Source organism: Rutidosis leptorrhynchoides, chromosome 5 (genome assembly GCF_046630445.1).
Source record: "Rutidosis leptorrhynchoides isolate AG116_Rl617_1_P2 chromosome 5, CSIRO_AGI_Rlap_v1, whole genome shotgun sequence".
Taxonomy (NCBI): domain Eukaryota; kingdom Viridiplantae; phylum Streptophyta; class Magnoliopsida; order Asterales; family Asteraceae; genus Rutidosis; species Rutidosis leptorrhynchoides.
The window spans coordinates 30713648-30736280 of NC_092337.1; the positions used below are offsets into that span (position 1 = coordinate 30713648).

Genomic DNA, 22633 nt, shown 5'->3' on the forward strand with positions numbered 1-22633 from the left:
CCGCTACCCACTACCGAGAATCGATGACTTATTTGATCAACTACAAGGCTCGTCTGTTTATTCAAAGATTGACTTACATTCCGGGTATCATCAAATGCGGGTGAAAGAAGATGATATTCCAAAGACTGCTTTCAGAACACGTTACGGTCATTACGAGTTTATGGTCATGCCGTTTGGTTTAACTAATGCACCAGCTGTGTTCATGGACCTTATGAACCGAGTGTGTGGACCATACCTTGACAAGTTTGTCATTGTTTTCATTGATGACATACTTATTTACTCAAAGAATGACCAAGAACACGGTGAACATTTGAGAAAGGTGTTAGAAGTATTGAGGAAGGAAGAATTGTACGCTAAGTTTTCAAAGTGTGCATTTTGGTTGGAAGAAGTTCAATTCCTCGGTCACATAGTGAACAAAGAAGGTATTAAGGTGGATCCGGCAAAGATAGAAACTGTTGAAAAGTGGGAAACCCCGAAAACTCCGAAACACATACGCCAGTTTTTAGGACTAGCTGGTTACTACAGAAGGTTCATCCAAGACTTTTCCAGAATAGCAAAACCCTTGACTGCATTAACGCATAAAGGGAAGAAATTTGAATGGAATGATGAACAAGAGAAAGCGTTTCAGTTATTGAAGAAAAAACTAACTACGGCACCTATATTGTCATTGCCTGAAGGGAATGATGATTTTGTGATTTATCGTGACGCATCAAAGCAAGGTCTCGGTTGTGTATTAATGCAACGAACGAAGGTGATTGCTTATGCGTCTAGACAATTGAAGATTCACGAACAAAATTATACGACGCATGATTTGGAATTAGGCGCGGTTGTTTTTGCATTAAAGACTTGGAGGCACTACTTATATGGGGTCAAAAGTATTATATATACCGACCACAAAAGTCTTCAACACATATTTAATCAGAAACAACTGAATATGAGGCAGCGTAGGTGGATTGAATTATTGAATGATTACGACTTTGAGATTCGTTACCACCCGGGGAAGGCAAATGTGGTAGCTGATGCCTTGAGCAGGAAGGACAGAGAACCCATTCGAGTAAAATCTATGAATATAATGATTCATAATAACCTTACTACTCAAATAAAGGAGGCGCAACAAGGAGTTTTAAAAGAGGGAAATTTAAAGGATGAAATACCCAAAGGATCGGAGAAGCATCTTAATATTCGGGAAGACGGAACCCGGTATAGGGCTGAAAGGATTTGGGTACCAAAATTTGGAGATATGAGAGAAATGGTACTTAGAGAAGCTCATAAAACCAGATACTCAATACATCCTGGAACGGGGAAGATGTACAAGGATCTCAAGAAACATTTTTGGTGGCCGGGTATGAAAGCCGATGTTGCTAAATACGTAGGAAAATGTTTGACGTGTTCTAAGGTCAAAGCTGAGCATCAGAAACCATCAGGTCTACTTCAACAACCCGAAATCCCGGAATGGAAATGGGAAAACATTACCATGGATTTCATCACTAAATTGCCAAGGACTGCAAGTGGTTTTGATACTATTTGGGTAATAGTTGATCGTCTCACCAAATCAGCACACTTCCTGCCAATAAGAGAAGATGACAAGATGGAGAAGTTAGCACGACTGTATTTGAAGGAAGTCGTCTCCAGACATGGAATACCAATCTCTATTATCTCTGATAGGGATGGTAGATTTATTTCAAGATTCTGGCAGACATTACAGCAAGCATTAGGAACTCGTCTAGACATGAGTACTGCCTATCATCCATAAACTGATGGGCAGAGCGAAAGGACGATACAAACACTTGAAGACATGCTACGAGCATGTGTTATTGATTTCGGAAACAGTTGGGATCGACATCTACAGTTAGCAGAATTTTCCTACAACAACAGCTACCATTCAAGCATTGAGATGGCGCCGTTTGAAGCACTTTATGGTAGAAAGTGCAGGTCTCCGATTTGTTGGAGTGAAGTGGGGGATAGACAGATTACGGGTCCGGAGATTATACAAGAAACTACCGAGAAGATCATCCAAATTCAACAACGGTTGAAAACCGCCCAAAGTTGACAAAAGAGCTACGCTGACATTAAAAAAAAGATATAGAATTTGAAATTGGAGAGATGGTCATGCTTAAAGTTGCACCTTGGAAAGGCGTTGTTCGATTTGGTAAACGAGGGAAATTAAATCCAAGGTATATTGGACCATTCAAGATTATTGATCGTGTCGGACCAGTAGCTTACCGACTTGAGTTACCTCAACAACTCGCGGCTGTACATAACACTTTTCACGTCTCGAATTTGAAGAAATGTTTTGCTAAAGAAGATCTCACTATTCCGTTAGATGAAATCCAAATCAACGAAAAACTTCAATTCATCGAAGAACCCGTCGAAATAATGGATCGTGAGGTTAAAAGACTTAAGCAAAACAAGATACCAATTGTTAAGGTTCGATGGAATGCTCGTAGAAGACCCGAGTTCACCTGGGAGCGTGAAGATCAGATGAAGAAGAAATACCCGCATCTATTTCCAGAAGATTCGTCAACACCTTCAACAGCTTAAAATTTCGGGACGAAATTTATTTAACGGGTAGGTACTGTAGTGACCCAAACTTTTCCAAGTTTATATATATTAATTGAGATTGATATTTACATGATTAAATATTTCCAACATGTTAAGCAATTAAACTTGTTAAGACTTGATTAATTGAAATATGTTTCATATAGACAATTGACCACCCAAGTTGACCGGTGATTCACGAACGTTAAAACTTGTAAAAACTATACGATGACATATATATGGTTATATATATAGTTAACATGTTTTTATTATAAGTATGTATCTCATTAGGTATTTTAACAATGAGTTATATACATAAAAATGAGACTATTAATTTAAGAAACTCGAAAACGATATATATAACGATTATCGTTATAACAACGTCTTACTAGGTACATATGAATCATATTAAGATATTGATACACTTGGTTAATTATGTTAAATGATAAGTAAATATATTATTGAGTGTATTAACAATGAAATACATATGTAAAAATAAGACTACTAACTTAATGATTTCGAAACGAGACATATATGTAACGATTATCGTTGTAATGACATTTAACTGTATATACATCATACTAAGATATATTATATATCATAATATCATGATAATATAACAATTTAACATCTCATTTGTTATAATAAACAATGGGTTAACAACATTCAACAAGATCGTTAACCTAAAGGTTTCAAAACAACATCTACATGTAACGACTAACGATGACTTAACGACTCAGTTAAAATGTATATACATGTAGTGTTTTAATATGTATTCATACACTTTTGAAAGACTTCAAGACACTTATCAAAATACTTCTACTTAACAAAAATGCTTACAATTACATCCTCGTTCAGTTTCATCAACAATTCTACTCGTATGCACCCGTATTCGTACTCGTACAATACACAGCTTTTAGATGTATGTACTATTGGTATATACACTCCAATGATCAGCTCTTAGCAGCCCATGTGAGTCACCTAACACATGTGGGAACCATCATTTGGCAACTAGCATGAAATATCTCATAAAATTACAAAAATATGAGTAATCATTCATGACTTATTTACATGAAAACAAAAATATGAAATGATTATATTATTTATTAGATATGTATATTAACTTTGTTTGTGTTGTTCTCAGATTATAAGGACAAGGAGGAAGCTCAGAAATAATAACTGAGCAGTTGCTGGTAATTGGTGAGTGGGTCTATCTCCGGATAGAGTTTAAGTAGCATATCATGCTACTGTGGTTGACTCTTTTACCATGCATAGTGTAGAAATTGCCATGTTAGAATGATATAGTATGCCTAATGTTGTATGTGATCTATGTGTACATTGTGTGAATGACACCAGTCGGGCCTAGGGAGACTGGGGACTCGAGACCGTGCCTAGGAGAGGTTAGAGTCCGTATGAGGTCAACCGTGCCTAGGGGAGGTTGGGTCCATAGGCTACTGATTGTAGAGTATAGTGTGAACGATGCATCCCCTGCATCTAGATAACTATACTGTGAATTGAGCAGCAGGGGCTATCGGTAGACTCAAGTCCGATCAGCTAGGAGTCGTGTGCTCCTACAAGCCGCCGATCCTCGTATTGTCTTATTGTATGCTAGTTGATAGTTAGCATGTGTTGTTGTTAGTATATAGCTTGTGTGTGACTTAAGCTATATCTGTTAGATAGATTCCATTCACTTAGCGGTGCGCTAATCCCCCACATATTCTCCTCTTGCAGGTTTACGTACTGCTAGTCGGGATGGGTGCAGTTGCAGAAGACATGTTTGACAACCCAACTCTGATGTGGACTTTTGTATAAATAATGTTTTGTGATAACGTAACACCGTTGTGTAAACTTAAACTTAATTACTCAGATTAATGTAATGACGCGACTTATAGTGTGTTTGTTAATAAAGTCTTCCGCTGTGCTTTAAAAAAAAATAAAAAAATTTGCCGGTGTTACATTTTCGCTCGATTTGAATCACACACATACACAAATATATATATACTCCGTAATATTATTTATTTATTATTATTATTATTATTATCATTATTATTATTATTATTATTATTATTATTAAGATTATTATTAATCTTATTATTTTTTTTATTATTAGTGTTATTATTTTTGCGATACAAAAATAATAATGTACATAAAATATTACGACGGAGTGCTGTCCAAGTAATTTTCAAAACGAGTTTCCGAGTGAGCTAGAGCTAAGGAAAATATGGGTTATTTCCAAGGAAATTATGGGTAATGTTCGGGGGTATTTTTGTGAATCAAACCTCGTGTTTATCATCTCCGATGCGTCTACGTGCTTTCCTGCAATATTGTATATCAATATTAAACTGTGAGTTTCATTGATCCCTTTTTAATTGCTTTTGCAATATATATTTTTGGGCTGAGAATACATGCACTTTATTTTAAACGCAATGGATACAAATACATACTAAATTCTACACTGAGTTTGAACCGAAAATCCCTTAGCTTTGGTAACTGTTAACTGCCAGTTATAAGAACTGGTGGGCGTGAGTAGTAGTATATAGATCCATAGGGCTTGACATCCCCGTCCGTTTCAGGTATAGAAACCCTAGCCTGAACTATAAAACAGACGTATGCTATTTGAGGTTAGTACACGTTAGTTTGCGTGTATTGTACATGTTGGTTGCATGTATGTTAAAACAGGGGTACTTATTAAAACGTTAAAGTTTAGTTACCAGGGTGCTCTGTTACGTAGAATCTATTGACAAACTTTTGAAAAACGTTTCTGGATGAAACAACTGAAATCTTGTGATCCACTTTTATATACAGATTATGCGAAACACTAAAACTATGAACTCACCAACCTTTGTGTTGACACTTGTTAGCATGTTTATTCTCAGGTTTCCTAGAAGTCTTCCGCTGTTTGCTTATATGTTAGACAAGCTATGTGCATGGAGTCATACATGGCATATTTTTCAAGGAAACGTTGCATTCACCAAATCATCACCATGTATCTTATTTTGACTTCATTGTCAATGGAAGTACTATTATAAACTATTATTTACAGTGATTGTCTATATGTAGAAATCATCAGATGTCGAAAACCTTTGATTTAAATATTCATTTATGGTGTGCCTTTTCAAAAGAATGCAATGTTTACAAAACCTATCATATAGAGGTCAAATACCTCACAATGAAATCAATGAATGACGTATTGTCCATATGGATTTGGAGCGATCGTCACATTCGGTAAAAAGTTGGGTATGATCTATAGTCATGATTTTTGCGTTTTGGAGGTCTAGTAACGCTTCTAACAACATCAACATTTGTGCTTTCTCTGGTCTATTGATGTTTGAAAAGCATATGTTTGTTAAAAAATAATAATCATATTTTGAGCATTCTTGTTAAAGGTGGCAAATGGGTGGGTTGGATAATATATGTAGTGACCCGAACTTTTCCATGTTTATATATATTAATTGAGATTGATATTTATATGATTAAATGTTTCCAACATGTTAAGCAATCAAACTTGTTAAGACTTGATTAATTGAAATATGTTTCATATAGACAATTGACCACCCAAGTTGACCGGTGATTCACGAACGTTAAAACTTGTAAAAACTATACGATGACATATATATGGTTATATATATAGTTAACATGTTTTTATTATAAGTATGTATCTCATTAGGCATTTTAACAATGAGTTATATACATAAAAATGAGACTATTAATTTAAGAAACTCGAAAACGATATATATAACGATTATCGTTATAACAACGTCTTACTAGGTACATATGAATCATATTAAGATATTGATACACTTGGTTAATTATGTTAAATGATAAGTAAATATATTATTAAGTGTATTAACAATGAAATACATATGTAAAAATAAGACTACTAACTTAATGATTTCGAAACGAGACATATATGTAACGATTATCGTTGTAACGACATTTAACTGTATATACATCATACTAAGATATATTATATATCATAATATCATGATAATATAACAATTTAACATCTCATTTGTTATAATAAACAATGGGTTAACAACATTCAACAAGATCGTTAACCTAAAGGTTTCAAAACAACATTTACATGTAACGACTAACGATGACTTAACGACTCAGTTAAAATGTATATACATGTAGTGTTTTAATATGTATTCATACACTTTTGAAAGACTTCAAGACACTTATCAAAATACTTCTACTTAACAAAAATGCTTACAATTACATCCTCGTTCAGTTTCATCAACAATTCTACTCGTATGCACCCGTATTCGTACTCATACAATACACAGCTTTTAGATGTATGTACTATTGGTATATACACTCCAATGATCAGCTCTTAGCAGCCCATGTGAGTCACCTAACACATGTGGGAACCATCATTTGGCAACTAGCATGAAATATCTCATAAAATTACAAAAATATGAGTAATCATTCATGACTTATTTACATGAAAACAAAATTACATATCCTTTATATCTAATCCATACACCAATGACCAAAAACACCTACAAACACTTTCAATCTTCAATTTTCTTCATCTAATTGATCTCTCTCAAGTTCTATCTTCAAGTTCTAAGTGTTCTTCATATATTCTACAAGTTCTAGTTACATAAAATCAAGAATACTTTCAAGTTTGCTAGCTCACTTCCAATCTTGTAAGGTGATCATCCAACCTCAAGAAATCTTTGTTTCTTACAGTAGGTTATCATACTAATACAAAGTAATAATCATATTTAAACTTTGGTTCAATTTCTATAACTATAACAATCTTATTTCAAGTGATGATCTTACTTGAACTTGTTTTCGTGTCATGATTCTGCTTCAAGAACTTCGAGCCATCCAAGGATCCGTTGAAGCTAGATCCATTTTTCTCTTTTCCAGTAGGTTTATCCAAGGAACTTAAGGTAGTAATGATGTTCATAACATCATTCGATTCATACATATAAAGCTATCTTATTCGAAGGTTTAAACTTGTAATCACTAGAACATAGTTTAGTTAATTCTAAACTTGTTCTCAAACAAAAGTTAATCCTTCTAACTTGACTTTTAAAATCAACTAAACACATGTTCTATATCTATATGATATGCTAACTTAATGATTTAAAACCTGGAGACACGAAAAACACCATAAAACCGGATTTACGCCGTCGTAGTAACACCCCGGGCTGTTTTGGGTTAGTTAATTAAAAACTATGATAAACTTTGATTTAAAAGTTGTTATTCTGAGAAAATGATTTTTATTATGAACATGAAACTATATCCAAAAATTATGGTTAAACTCAAAGTGGAAGTATGTTTTCTAAAATGGTCATCTAGACGTCGTTCTTTCGACTGAAATGACTACCTTTACAAAAATGACTTGTAACTTATTTTTCCGACTATAAACCTATACTTTTTCTGTTTAGATTCATAAGATAGAGTTCAATATGAAACCATAGCAATTTGATTCACTCAAAACGGATTTAAAATGAAGAAGTTATGGGTAAAACAAGATTGGATAATTTTTCTCATTTTAGCTACGTGAAAATTGGTAACAAATCTATTCCAACCATAACTTAATCAACTTGTATTGTATATTATGTAATCTTGAGATACCATAGACACGTATACAATGTTTCGACCTATCATGTCGACACATCTATATATATTTCGGAACAACCATAGACACTCTATATGTGAATGTTGGAGTTAGCTATACAGGGTTGAGGTTGATTCCAAAATATATATAGTTTGAGTTGTGATCAATACTGAGATACGTATACACTGGGTCGTGGATTGATTCAAGATAATATTTATCGATTTATTTCTGTACATCTAACTGTGGACAACTAGTTGTAGGTTACTAACAAGGACATCTGACTTAATAAACTTAAAACATCAAAATATATTAAAAGTGTTGTAAATATATTTTGAACATACTTTGATATATATGTATATATTGTTATAGGTTCGTGAATCAACCAGTGGCCAAGTCTTACTTCCCGACGAAGTAAAAATCTGTGAAAGTGAGTTATAGTCCCACTTTTAAAATCTAATATTTTTGGGATGAGAATACATGCAGGTTTTATAAATGATTTACAAAATAGACACAAGTACGTGAAACTACATTCTATGGTTGAATTATCGAAATCGAATATGCCCCTTTTTATTAAGTCTGGTAATCTAAGAATTAGGGAACAGACACCCTAATTGACGCGAATCCTAAAGATAGATCTATTGGGCCTAACAAACCCCATCCAAAGTACCGGATGCTTAAGTACTTCGAAATTTATATCATATCCGAAGGGTGTCCCGGAATGATGCGGATATTCTTATATATGCATCTTGTTAATGTCGGTTACCAGGTGTTCACCATATGAATGATTTTTATCTCTATGTATGGGATGTGTATTGAAATATGAAATCTTGTGGTCTATTATTATGATTTGATATATATAGGTTAAACCTATAACTCACCAACATTTTTGTTGACGTTTTAAGCATGTTTATTCTCAGGTGATTATTAAGAGCTTCCGCTGTCGCATACTTAAATAAGGACGAGATTTGGAGTCCATGCTTGTATGATATTGTGTAAAAACTGCATTCAAGAAACTTATTTTGTTGTAACATATTTGTATTGTAAACCATTATGTAATGGTCGTGTGTAAACAGGATATTTTAGATTATCATTATTTGATAATCTACGTAAAGCTTTTTAAAACCTTTATCTATGAAATAAAGGTTATGGTTGTTTTAAAAATGAATGCAGTCTTTGAAAAACGTCTCATATAGAGGTCAAAACCTCGCAACGAAATCAATTAATATGGAACGTTTTTAATCAATAAGAACGGGACATTTCAGTATACATGCTTTGGGTTGACCCAAACACAAAGTCTAAATATAAAAGAGTCTAAACATGGGTGTATGGGTCTTTATATAAACCAATTTCTCTTAATAAATTTGTTTAGGAGGTTCCTAGATTATGTTCAGACTTTTATTCAAATATCGTAAGTCTGAAGCTAAAAGTAAAGAGTACTTATAAAAATAAATATTGTACCTCGAACAGGATCACAATCAAGGTTCAATGGTACATGCTGTGACTGTATCACAATCGTTTTGATTTGATATTCGACACAAATCCGGTACTAAGAAGCCTCTCGACATACTTACCCAATATATCCACTTCCAAATTCACCTTTTGCCCGATTTTCTTCAACTCAATCAGAACTTTCTGTTGTGTATACTCAACCAACATAAAATTAAAACATGATTCTTCATCGAACACATTAATTACAGTCAAACTAGTCCCATCTACTGCAATAAACCCTTTCGGCACAATAAACTTCAAAATCTCGGGAGACATTTTAACCTTGACCCATAACGAATCCCCTTCTGTATCCAGCGAAACAATTTCTCCTGTACCATCCACATGCCCCTGCACAAAATGCCCGCCCATTCGGGTCGAAGGTTTCACCGCTCTCTCCAAGTTAACAACCGAACCTTTTTCCAGTTCAACCAACGACGTTTTCCTTAACGTCTCGGGTGCTAACCCGACCTTGAACTCCAACCGTTCAGAGTTGAACTCGGTAACGGTTAAACACGTCCCGTTTACAGCGATACTGTCGCCTAGGTTTACGTCTTGGAGTACAGTTGGCGAACGGATTATTATATCGAATGATTCACCGGATTCGTCGAAACCTAATTGTTTTACTTCTCCCATTTCTTCAATGATTCCGGTGAAGAGTGATTTTATCTGAGTTCTACATGCTACCGATTGGTTCAATTTCGATGTGTGGGGTTTGAAAATAAGAGGTTGCCCTAATTTAGGTTTAAGATCTGTTGCATTTGTCAATCTAATTGGAGGTTGGATTCTGCTGAAATTATTGTTAACCGAGATTTTTGTAATCGAAGCTGGTGTTTTTCTTAGGGTTTTGGAGAGTGTGATGCCATTGAAGACGGATAATATTGTCATTTCTGTTTGATCCGTATAGGATTTAGGAGCTTTTTTCACAATGTTTTAGTTTTTGTTACAGTATCTAGATGACCTAATTTCTAAAAAGAATAAGAGTAAATTCGGATTTAAAGATTCAATACAATAAGCTACAAACCTGAAGCTGATGTGGTGAAAGTGAGTGAGTATAAAGGCAATTTGTGAGGAAATGCCCGAGCAATGGCAAGCTGAGAATGAGATTAGACCCAAAGGTGTTGAGAGGGCGTGTTGACTTGTTACCATATCATATGAGAATTTCTCTTTATTATTAGAAGGGTGATGACATATACACAACCATTGTTTACACATACACAATCAAATCTGCTTTATAATGTTGTACTGTACAACACTGTAAAACATATTTGGTTGTGTATGTGTAAAAATTGATTGTGTACATATCACTCCCCTTTTTAGAAGCTTCCTTCTTCTAATATTAAATATTTAGGCCCCGTTTGACTTACGGAATCTAATGAGATTCTGACAGAATTGATATTGAATCTAGACATGCGTCGTGTTTAAATTTAAATACGCGTAAATTTTTTTCTTTTAGAAACTTTTTTTTTTAAGTGAGAGAGACTAAACTTTAATATGTGGACATACTGATTTTTTTTAAAAAAGACAAAATTCCACATGGCTTATTAAGCTGTTATACATTCAATTTATATTTATTTATATTTATATCTATACATTATTATACTACATTCGTCTCATTATAAGTGTCAACTTACTTTTAACACATAATTTTAGAAAAATTTCATTAACTTTATTTTTCACCAATCAAAAATCTTCTCTATTCAAATTTTTTGAATTACCTCTTCTTATTGGTTGAAATATATAGTGGACTTTAAATGAAATTGGACATCCCGAAATAGAAATGTTAACATTTAGACCATTTGTAGTGGTCATTCGTGTTGTAGGTTCGTGTTGTGAATTTTTTTGCACTTTATTGCTGACTAGTTTGTGTTGTGTTAGTGAATGGAGTAGTGGTGGTGTTGGATGTTGGTGTTGTTTGTTAGTAGAATGCTGATGTGACAAAATATAATTGTCAAATATTATAAAAGGGATAAAAATAATATTTATATAATAATAAAAAATTAATAAAATGGCGAAAACGTGCGTTGGCTACCTCGTTGGACTCTCCCCAACGCCTGAAAAACGTGACCGGCCAATGCCGGGATACGGCCGAGCTTCGGCGTTGCCGGCTTGCCACATAGGCTTCAACGGGGTTGAACCCCTGGCTATAGTCTTATGGTTGGTGTGACGATCATTTTTCTAGAAAAATAAAAATTGAAAAATCATAAATAAGTAACCCGTGAAAGTTGTATTATCGGGCCGGGTACTTGAAAGGTAGTTGATAAGTTAAAATTCTGTTTCGAATTTGCTCCGATTAAGCACAAGTCACATCGCCGGTTACCGGAGCTAAGGTCTATTATATTATAATTTCATATATTTCTATTTAACTTATACGCAAATATTGCTTGATTTGTAAAACTTATAATCCGATTAGGTTTTTGTGATTGACTAGATTTGTTATCACACACGCTGGTTAGGATTTGATTGGCAATCTAGTTCCAATGGGGTTTATCCTTACAACCCTAATTTTCATTGTAATTGGAATCATTGCTTCCTTTTGCACACGTGTCTGCTGCAACAAAGGCCCTTCTGCAAATCTGTATGTTCTCATCTTACTTCAGATTTGGTCAAAAAAATTATTTTTTTTGATAATTATGGCATTATGTATGTATTATTAGTCTGTATTTATTTTAATCATTCAATATGTATATGCACAATTATGCACACATGTGTTCATGTATCTATCACTGATGAGTGTATGCATTGATTGAAATTTCATTAATCATTGGTAAATTGTAATTATAGATATTTGATTTTGTATTTCAGTTTGAAACTATCGATTGCTTGAAATATTAGGATATTACTGTAGTAGACATTACTTACTATTAGGAAGTTAGTAATGTTAATCAAACTTACATTATTTGGCCTTGAGCAGTGTTTGGTTAAAAAGCGTTGAATATTATGCTTTTCAATTTAGCTAAACAATGACTTTGGCTTTCAGTATATTCTTCAACGATTAAAGCTACATTGTCTTTGATTATTAAAGTGTTTCTTATGGTAATATTGGATTGGTACAAATACAGTATAACTATTCAAATACAACAACAACAACAACAACAACAACAACAACAACAAAAAAACCCAATACCACATAAGTGGTGTATGGGGGAGGTGAGATGTAGACAATCCTTCCCCTATCCGAGAATAAAGACAAGTCATTTCTCCACCCAAAGTGGAAACACTTTCAAACGTAGAGAAAGTCATCCCTCTTTCTATTCGACGGATAGAGAGATTGCTTCCGAGTGGACCTCCGGCCAATAAGTAGGAAAACATTTTAAAAAAATTAAATTAAATTAAAAATAAAATTGAGACGCCATGAAAATGGTAAAATCAAATTTCCATGGGTTTTAAATACTGCCTGAAATTTAATTTAGGCTCTAAGAGTCAGTCAAGTCGCCAATAAATCGACAAATGTATTTATATTTTAAGTGGGTTCCGGCACCATATATCATTCCTTGAAGTTTTGATCAAATAGTGAAACTTGTGTGCGATTACGCAACAAAGTATATGTATATTTATAAATGTGTAGGATGTGCTCGGCTTTCTGTAATATATTCCCGATGTTCATCACCATTAATGGACAAAGATTATAATCGAATGCTACTAAAAATGCACTTTTGTTTTTTCTTTTGCAGGTTCCACCTTACTTTGGTGATTACTGCTACTGTGTGCTGTTGGATGATGTAAGTTTGGTTCCTTGATTCTTTAAAAGTCTCGGTGTAAATTCTGAACATTACATCACCTATTGTAGATTCTTATACATGCTACTTTATTTATCCCTAATTTGCACTCTTCATGCCTTTAAATGAATTTGGTAAAATCCTGACATTTTTTACGAAGATACTGGTGTGAGTATACAGACGCATCATGTATATAAGAGAATTCTGGATTCAACGATATTAAAGTTCATGGATATGAGGCTGCATTTACATATGTGCATGTATAAGCATATTTTTGGTCAAAACTTACGTCTTACTTTTTGTTTTTTTTTTTTTTTTTTTTTTTTTTTTTTTGGTGTGTGTGTGTTGCAGGTGGGCAATTGTTTATCTTGCACAGATGAACCCACTCATTGTCCCAATTTTGAGTGAAGGAGAATGAATCATCTTCATTCTTCACAAGGAAATTGCAGCAACATACACCTTGGACTTTTAGCATTTGTGAGTTAAGGACTGAAGGGATCTCAGTTTGCTGAAGAGTGATTATCTGAATTTTTTTATTTGATTCTAAATATAATGTGTTAAGATCCGTAAGAATCGTAAACATCTACGCATTAGTTTTCTTGTATTGTTTCTGAGAATTAAATTGTTGGGTTGGTAGTAGCTTTCTTGTTCAATTTTGAACATGTGAAATGAAATAATTTGATTATATTTAGAACTCCTAAACCTGCTTTCTTTGTTATATTGTAATTGTAGTATCATATAAACTCATTGTTGTATATTGAAGGCAATTACAAACCATGTAAAGAGGTTTATTTGTGTTAACCTTGATTTCAACATTACTATGACAAATGAGTACAATAGAAAGAACAGAAGAAAAAAAACAACACTTGTTATTATTGCAATTTATGATACTATTCACCTATGGACGTTTTTGTTAATGTTAATTAAAACACTTTCTTCGTGTTAGTGCAGGTGCAAGGTGTAATTTTCCACTTGCGAGCCAGGTTTGTGTTATAGCCTCTTGTTGGTTTCTTTCATCTTGTGATGACAGATCTTAGTTATTTGCACAAGGTGTAATAATGTATGAGTGAGTGAAGTTGTTTACAACTTTTTGCAACTTGCTATTTGCATAATGTAAAAAAAAAGTCTTTGCAACTTCTTTAACTGAACCACTTAGTACTTAACTATTTATACAAATTTTAAAGGTAAAAAACAAACAGTACAGATGAAGGTCAAGAGCATTTCTCAACATTTAATTATTATAAGAAAATATAATAATATAATTGTTACCCAAGATTCTTATATCACAAGTACTTTATGATCATCCAGATAGCCACAAGTAGCACAACGATCCCCAATAACAGACAACTACAAGCCTAAACAAGAGCAGACACCCTTGGTTTGTTTATTCAAAATCGCCAGGTTCTTCTGCACTCTCTTTTCCAGAAAGCACGAAAATTTTCAATAATTGACCACCAAAACAACAGTTATCTAGTAGCATGTTGTAAAACTCTCGGTAAGTGGCTTAGAGTAGCATTACTTACTGAAGAAATTAGGGAGATAAACATACAATGAGCCTAGTGTGCAAAGGTAAGTTCCTTATTAACTGCCAATACAATATGTTTGGTGCTTATAACTGTCTCCTCCGGTTTCCTTAAGCCATCATCCTGCTCTGTAGATCAAAATATCATGACTGAATAACAGATAATGAACCCATGAAAAGATAATGAACGCATGAAATTGAAAGGCACGTTGGGCCTAGAAAATAACAAAATTATCCATAGAGCAATAACATTTTTGATCCGTTCTCATTTTTATTGTTTCAACTCGTGTACAGTATATACATTATAGCCTTAGAGGTGACAAATTAGGAGGGTCGTTAAAACTACCAGTTTATATTTTCCGTTAACCAGCAGCCATAAGAAAAAAGAAAGAGCTCAGAAGGGCCTAAGTTGTCAACCTTAAATTCAGGTAAATCTGATGAACCCAACATCAGGAAGGCATGTCATCATAGCTCAATTATATGCACCAGCCGGGAATCGAACCCGGGTCTGTACCGTGGCAGGGTACTATTCTACCACTAAACCACTGGTGCCTTGTTGTTTCCTATCTTAACAATACTTATTTATCCAACAGATAGTTTCATGGAACCATAGTTGTTTTTAGGGTTTGTTTACGCAGCAGTTGGCCATGGATGATCGCATCCACAATAACCGGTAGATTCTTCTGTAACTCAAACTCATTTACCTGTTTCATTCATTGATTTCATCACTTATAATTAATAATTAATCGTGATTTGTTTTTAAATATATGCGATGGCGCGCAATCCAACAGTAACAAGAAGAATATTACATCTCAGAATGCTTTATATACACGTAAAGCTCTGATTTTTTTTTTAATTATAAGTAGGTTATTGCTGTTGCTTTGGGCTAGGTTTATTAATTCCTTTGTAATGATGGTAAAGAAATTAAAACACTAGATTTCCAAGAAAAAAAAAAGACTGAAATGTCATGCAGGTATGCATTTCTTTGATAAAAAATGAAAAATCGTCGAGACCGTTAACATACATTTTTTAATGGTTTGATAGAAATTACACCAGAAACTCCAAATGATACTCTGATCGATCAACCGTTTTACAACTTGAGTACAAAACGTGGAATATGTTTGTGTATTGATTTCACTCTTCGATATTCGTGAAAACTCGATCGGGAATCAGTGTTGTAACAAAGGTTTATCATGAGATTGGCTAAATGGAAGAAACTTTCTTATGTTTGGCGTGAAATTTTAAAGTTGTAAAATACAGCAAAGTTGGCAATGAAAGATTAGAAAAGATGGACGCATTGCATATATGTTTTACATCAATGAAGACAGGTCAATGGCGTGGGATTTTGGGTTGTCCGGTGTTCTTGATGAGTATGAAGAGAATCAATTACTAACGTTGTAAAATTTAGTGATGCACACGATTTTTGTTCTTGACAGAGAAAATGGAATACAATAGGTACATTCGGTTGACGAAGTGTATATGGGTGCGGTAGGGGTGGGAGTTATGATTGCGTCTAATTTGGATATAAAATTTGGTTGGATTATTGTTGTATGGAACAAACAAGTTTCCTCAAAAATACCTATATTCCATTTGTTAGCGATTCAAGGTGGTGTTCCCGTTAAGGAAGTCTTGAGTTATAGGCAATGCTTGCGAGATGGAGCCGATAACAAACGTGGTTGGTGCTTAACGTATAGGGAATTGATAAACCACTTACTTCTTCATTGCTCATGGACACATAATATTTGGTCGACTTTATTTAATTAGTGGAACTTGTGTTGGGCTATGCCATCATTATTGAATTCTCTTATGATTGTTATAATGGTTTGGGCATTAAGGTCGGTAACTTTTGAAACTTAATTGGACCGATAATTTATCAACTTACTAAATTAACCTACTTATCAACACTTATCAAGGTCAATGATATAATGACACGTGGAAGATTCAAGATTAATGGGTTGAAGAGAGAATTAGTAGATTGAAATAGTTGAAGAGAGAATTAGTAGATTAATGAGGAGGTGATCCTCATCAGGGGCGGATTTACTTAATACCCAGTGGTAACACGAGCTACCACTGAAATACGCGATGTAGTGGAAATTTTTTTGAAATTTTAAATAATGACACTACTGAATAATGTAATTTTTTTTTTTTTTGTGACACCATTAAATGGTGTAAATTTTTCTGAATCTTTAACTAGTGACACAAGTAGCTACGATTTTAAATCCGCCACTGATCTTCACACATCATTTTTTGATCCATGTACACTTTTATCTAATAAACACTTATATTATTATTTTAAGTATAATTAAGTGTCGAGTAAACAAAATTACTCATTTCGTCCTGTATTTTTCACTTTTTGCCCGTTTCATCCTTGTGTTTTATTGTTTTCATTTTTCATCCTTAAAAGCATTTTAAAGTCCCAATTTCATCCTTCACTCTGACGAAAGTTAACTGAGTCCGTTAAAACTATTCACATGGACTATCCACGTAATCTTTAACTAATTTATCTTCAATTATAAATTATAAATGAATCTTAAACTACACAGATAAAAATTAAAACATCCAAATTAACTAATTCTCATGTCTCCCTCACCGCCCTGTATCATCTTCATTCAACAAACCCTAAATGAAGTAATTTAGTTAACAAAATTAGACAGTTAATCAAGTTAACATAGAGAATAAAACAAATAATAAAGGGAACAAAACTCACCAAATTTGTTTGTTAGGAGGCAACTTCACCGGTAGATTTGCCTCATGAAGTATTAATAATAATGAAAGATCCATATTAATAATTACACATTCCAATACACTATGATTCATATCTAGAGTTTCTCAAACCATTTTGATTAACCACTGTTGCTAACAACATTTACACCACCAATTCCATAAGTATAAAAAATAAAAATTAAAACAAAAGATAACTTCCATAGATACAGTTGACTGTGGTCCTGGTCGAGAATACGCTGTCAGAGATGAAACTTTTAGGTGATACCGGAAGTGTTGTGTGGGTCGATGCGGCAGTATGTTGAAGAAAACTCCATCAATTTGATTTGTTGTTTCCTTTGCGATAGAGGTCGGTTTCTTTCTTTAGATTCAATTCGCATAGTTACGTTTCATTAATTAATTTCACTGTTAATTTATAAGGTCAAAAACGATTTAATAGCTTTGAAAAATTATTTGATGTGCAGCTTGAATTTTTGATGATGAATGTGGTTACGGCGTGACCTGATTTCTGATAGGGGACCAATCATGAATTATTTTCTTTTTTACTTAAAGATTACGTAGATAATAGTTACTGTGAATAGTTTGAACAGACTCAGTTAACTTTCGTTTGAGTGAGAGATGAAATTGGGACTTTAAAATTCTTTTAAGGATGAAAAATGCAGAAAATAAAATATAGAGATGAAATGAGCAAAAAGTAAAAACTACAGGGATGAAATTAGCAATTTTGTCTAAGAGTATTATACGGTAGTTAATTATGTGTACATGGTGGTGTGTGGGTCTATCGATATGACCCACCAGAGACAAAAATCAAGACCATCATAAAATTTCAGCTGAAACTTAAACATCGGGCGATCGGAGAAAATATCACTCCGCCGCCGCCGCCGCCGCCGTTGTAATCAACTTATATTAGAAAAAAGGGAGGTATGTCAGACCTAGACAGACAAATCGAGCAGCTGAAAAACTGCGAACCACTTAAAGAATCTGAAGTGAAATCTCTTTGTTTAAAAGCTATGGAAATACTCGTTGAAGAAAGTAACGTTCAAAGAGTCGATGCTCCCGTCACTGTAACTTCACTTCTTTCTACATTTATATACAAATATATATACATACACACTTTGTATCCATCTATCTGTTCATATAATACTTAATTCTAGGGTTTTGTTTGTATTTAGTTATGAAAACTTAAATAATTGAACTGAATTGTAAATTAGTTAGCTGGAATTGTGTTTAGTACTGTATTGAGTGGTTTCAATTGAAGCTAGGGTTTATACGATTTGATTGTTTATTTGAAATTTTGTCAGCCTGCTGCTATAAAGTATATGCGAATATCTTTAAGCCATATATGATTGATTGTAATTCATTTTTTATTTTATTTTTTATTTTAATGAACAAAGTCGTTATTTTCATATTAGAGATATGAAAGACTTGAGAATAATTAAATTAGAAATTATTTTCATATTCCGAACAAGTTTATTTAGAAAGTAAAATTGAACTACTTAGCTATAGGATGTTTCAAATAAGCTACATAACTGAATTGTTATTACACCTTGCTTTGATCGGTTCCTTTTTAATTATGTCCCTTTCTTAGTACTCAGGGTACCCTTTTTTAGTAATTATATAGTAATTATAATAATGTTGTTATTTTTGGCATTGTTTTCCTATTGTAAGATATGCGGCGACATCCATGGGCAATTTTATGACATGAAAGAGCTCTTTAAAGTAGGTGGTGATTGCCCGAAGACGAACTACTTGTTTCTTGGAGATTTTGTTGATAGAGGATTCTACTCTGTTGAGACCTTCTTGCTTTTACTTGCCCTCAAGGTAAAGTTTGATTTTTTAACAATATAATTGAATACCAAATAAACAAATATCGTGAGACCAAGTATAAGATGCAATGATGCGTGCAATATGATATCTTTGTTTTACTCAAGGCAAAAATGTATTGATGCGGTGTAACCATCATGTATTTGTTCATTACTAAACAGTTTCATGAAGCCTAGCTGCATATGTATATAATGTTTTTTATGAACTTGTAGCTTTCTAGAGTACTCATATTGTTATTATATTCATTTTTCTTGGTTTTTTCATTTTTTTTTTAATCGAGGACTGCTGTAAACAGGTAAGGTACCCTGATCGCATAACACTGATTAGGGGCAATCATGAGAGCCGACAGATCACTCAGGTATCAGATTGTGATTTACTTATGGCTTGATTTGTTGAGTGTTTTAGAGCTCACCACTATGTTATATGGTAGGTATATGGATTCTATGATGAGTGCCTGAGGAAGTATGGTTCGGTCAATGTTTGGAGATATTGCACTGATATATTTGATTACCTAAGGTTTGCAGCCTTTGCTAACTTCTTGCACTTGGGCAAATTGCCATTATGTTTATATGAGGTTTCATAGATTAAATTAATGCATACTTGAAATAATATTGGTAACTAAAAATAGTATTGTTCAAACTTATAGTGACTCGTGCAATCAATGATATTGTAAATCTTGAAAGGCATTCCACAAGCATAAAGAAAATGATACTCAGGGTTGCTAGCTCAGGCTACCGTTTACTTTTCTTTAAGTTAGATTACTTCTTTAAATTTTGCATAAACCAATTGCAATTAGGCCATTGTTTTGCATAGACCTATTGCAAGCAGCACATTTTTTTTTGTATAGACCAATTGCAAGCAGCCATTATTATGCATAGACCAATTGGATAGATAATAGGTTATATGAATAATAGGTGACCAATTGGCATGTTGGGTAAACAGGTCAAAATAGTTACGATTTTAAGACGTGTGAATACAGGTTGGCCTGACCCGTGGACATGATGTCCGTTAAGTTGTATTTATAATATGTAATGTAATAAAACTTAATTACAGAACTATCATTTAAAAATTTAAAATTATGATCTTGTCTTTCGTTTAGGAGGTTTTAACACTTGTTCTGGGTGAGTTTAATGTTAGTTGCCTGGTTTCGTGACTTAATTTTTTTAATTATAATCGCTCACTTATAATGGGAATTGACCGATTGTCACATAATTTGCTTAAAATTGCAATCTAGTATTAACGTTAATTTGACCTGAGCATAGCCAGCATCCCCGATTGCACGATTCTTTGGCAACCTTCTGATATTCGTTTCTTGTTCTCTTGGTTGTAGCCCTTTTTTAAAAAGGCGAGTTTTAAAATTATCATATCTAGGTTGTACAATTGTTGATACAAAGCACCATTCTAAGTCGCTTGTGAATTATGATTTTTCTTTTTCACAGTTTGTCAGCTCTCATTGAGAACAAAATATTTTCTGTTCATGGTGGTCTCTCTCCCAACATCAACACGTTAGATCAGGTTAAACCTATTTGCTCATATTATCTCAAACTCTTTAAAATATGTAATGTAATACTAACAGAACTGATTTTCTAGATTCGGACAATTGATCGAAAGCAAGAAGTACCACATGATGGTGCCATGTGTGACCTCCTATGGTCCGATCCAGAGGACATTGTTGACGGCTGGGGTTTAAGTCCTCGTGGTGCTGGTTTTTTGTTTGGTGGCAGTGTTGTTACTTCTTTTAACCACACTAATAATATTGATTATATCTGTCGTGCACATCAATTGGTAATGGAAGGTTTTAAATGGATGTTCAATAACCAGATAGTTACAGTCTGGTCAGCTCCAAATTATTGTTACAGGTAATTTGGCTATTACTTTAATTTATTATCTGTTTGATTGTTTTGAATATATATTTTGAAACTTTGTGTTGCAGGTGTGGTAATGTAGCTGCGATTCTTGAGCTAGATGAGAATCTCAATAAACAGTTCCGAGTATTTAAAGCAGCTCCACAGGTTTGTTATCGATAAATTCGTTCCTGCTATATGAATTACAATTTGGGTATTTTATAATTAGTAATTTTGATAATAATTTGAATGTTTGCATAAAAGAATATAAGAGGTTATATCATCTATAACTTGAGATGACCTTTAATCTGTTTGACTTATCTATCTTTAAGCTAGTATTTCATTCTTCTTCTTTTACGAACACAACCCCAATATCAACTTGTAACAAATTGGGTCGAAACTGTCTCATCTTCTACCCATAATGACGATCTTTTGAAAATCTATTACTTGCTTGACTTGCAGGAATCTAGAGGGGCTCCGGCTAAGAAACCGCCACCAGATTACTTTCTATAACATCGATTCCCTCAAATTCTGTATCTATCGCATCCTGTTTACATGCATTATCAGGAAGATGATTGTATGCTTCACCAAATCAAACATGTGTCATGACACCGCCGAATTAGTGGACCAATTAGCCATGGGTTTGTGATTGGGTGGATATATTGGTGCACCCACTGCATCCTTATTCCTTAAAACTGTTTGGATGGCTATTCTTCTTCGGTTCTATTTCCTATCTTATGGGGTTCATCTCAGGGGTGTTTACAAGTGGTGTTATGTCTGTTAGATTGTAGTATAGTGGTTGTTATGATTATTTGTGCATGTACGCAAAATATGTAATTATAGCGACAAACCGCCACCAACCACCATGGGTTTGATTGGTGGAAGAAACTTTGGGAGAGTGAAGTTCAATTGGGAGTTGTCATAGGGATCTTATAAAATGTTTCATCTGTTTAGATGCTTGTGTTCTGCGTCAATTTCTAATGACATTAAAAGTAAAACACTAATGACATTATTCACTTTTTCATATGGACTTTTCTAATGACAACTCTTAAGAGTTGTCATTAAAAGTAAAACACTAATACATTAACTTGGTGTCTTGGTCAATATGAAAATGGCGAAACAAATTGGTTCATGGCGCAACTGAAAAAAGGGGATCAATTTTAAGGGAGAATGTATTTGCATAAACTCGGCTGCTATCTCACTTAAGATGCTCGAGTAGGTACAACTCGAATGATGCTCGAGTAGGTATAACTCGAATAATGGCGATTTGGATACATGGCAGGAAGACTAATCTGAGGAGCTTCGTTACATAAGGATGTTTTTAGAGGTCAATATTGAGGGGTGTACAACATTGATTTCATATATGTAATTGTTCTATAATCGTTGGTTTTTGCATGTTTCT

At 33.7% G+C, this 22633-nt stretch overlaps 3 protein-coding genes and 2 non-coding genes across 6 annotated transcripts; 2 read left to right on the top strand and 3 right to left on the bottom strand.

Annotated features, from left to right (window-relative positions):
* Positions 1–9622: 9622 nt before the first annotated feature.
* On the bottom strand, positions 9623–10489 carry LOC139848498 (riboflavin synthase-like). Its single transcript, XM_071838227.1, has one exon. The coding sequence runs from the start codon at positions 10487–10489 to the stop codon at positions 9623–9625; it is 867 nt and encodes a 288-aa protein (XP_071694328.1).
* Positions 10490–11711: 1222 nt separating this feature from the next.
* Positions 11712–13955, top strand: LOC139850292 (V-type proton ATPase subunit e1-like). 2 transcript variants are annotated; one of them, XM_071839880.1, is made up of 4 exons: positions 11712–11931; positions 12015–12179; positions 13276–13323; positions 13672–13955. In XM_071839880.1, the coding sequence occupies exons 2-4, from the start codon at positions 12082–12084 to the stop codon at positions 13736–13738; spliced, it is 213 nt and encodes a 70-aa protein (XP_071695981.1). In that variant the 5' UTR covers positions 11712–11931; positions 12015–12081; the 3' UTR covers positions 13739–13955. The 2 variants fall into 2 exon arrangements, with proteins under 2 accessions (XP_071695981.1, XP_071695980.1); XM_071839879.1 differs by having other exon boundaries at positions 11713–11931; positions 12033–12179.
* A 1277-nt stretch (positions 13956–15232) lies between these two features.
* LOC139850968 (small nucleolar RNA snoR114) lies at positions 15233–15316 on the bottom strand. The gene has a single exon (XR_011760339.1). It is a non-coding gene; the product is annotated as a small nucleolar RNA snoR114 (small nucleolar RNA).
* Positions 15317–15323: 7 nt separating this feature from the next.
* Positions 15324–15394, bottom strand: TRNAG-GCC (transfer RNA glycine (anticodon GCC)). The gene has a single exon. It is a non-coding gene; the product is annotated as a tRNA-Gly (tRNA).
* A 2955-nt stretch (positions 15395–18349) lies between these two features.
* On the top strand, positions 18350–22184 carry LOC139846955 (serine/threonine-protein phosphatase PP-X isozyme 2). The gene is made up of 8 exons (XM_071836542.1): positions 18350–18627; positions 19232–19384; positions 19683–19745; positions 19818–19903; positions 20827–20902; positions 20978–21246; positions 21321–21399; positions 21694–22184. The coding sequence occupies exons 1-8, from the start codon at positions 18487–18489 to the stop codon at positions 21742–21744; spliced, it is 918 nt and encodes a 305-aa protein (XP_071692643.1). The 5' UTR covers positions 18350–18486; the 3' UTR covers positions 21745–22184.
* The last annotated feature ends 449 nt before the right edge of the window (positions 22185–22633 follow it).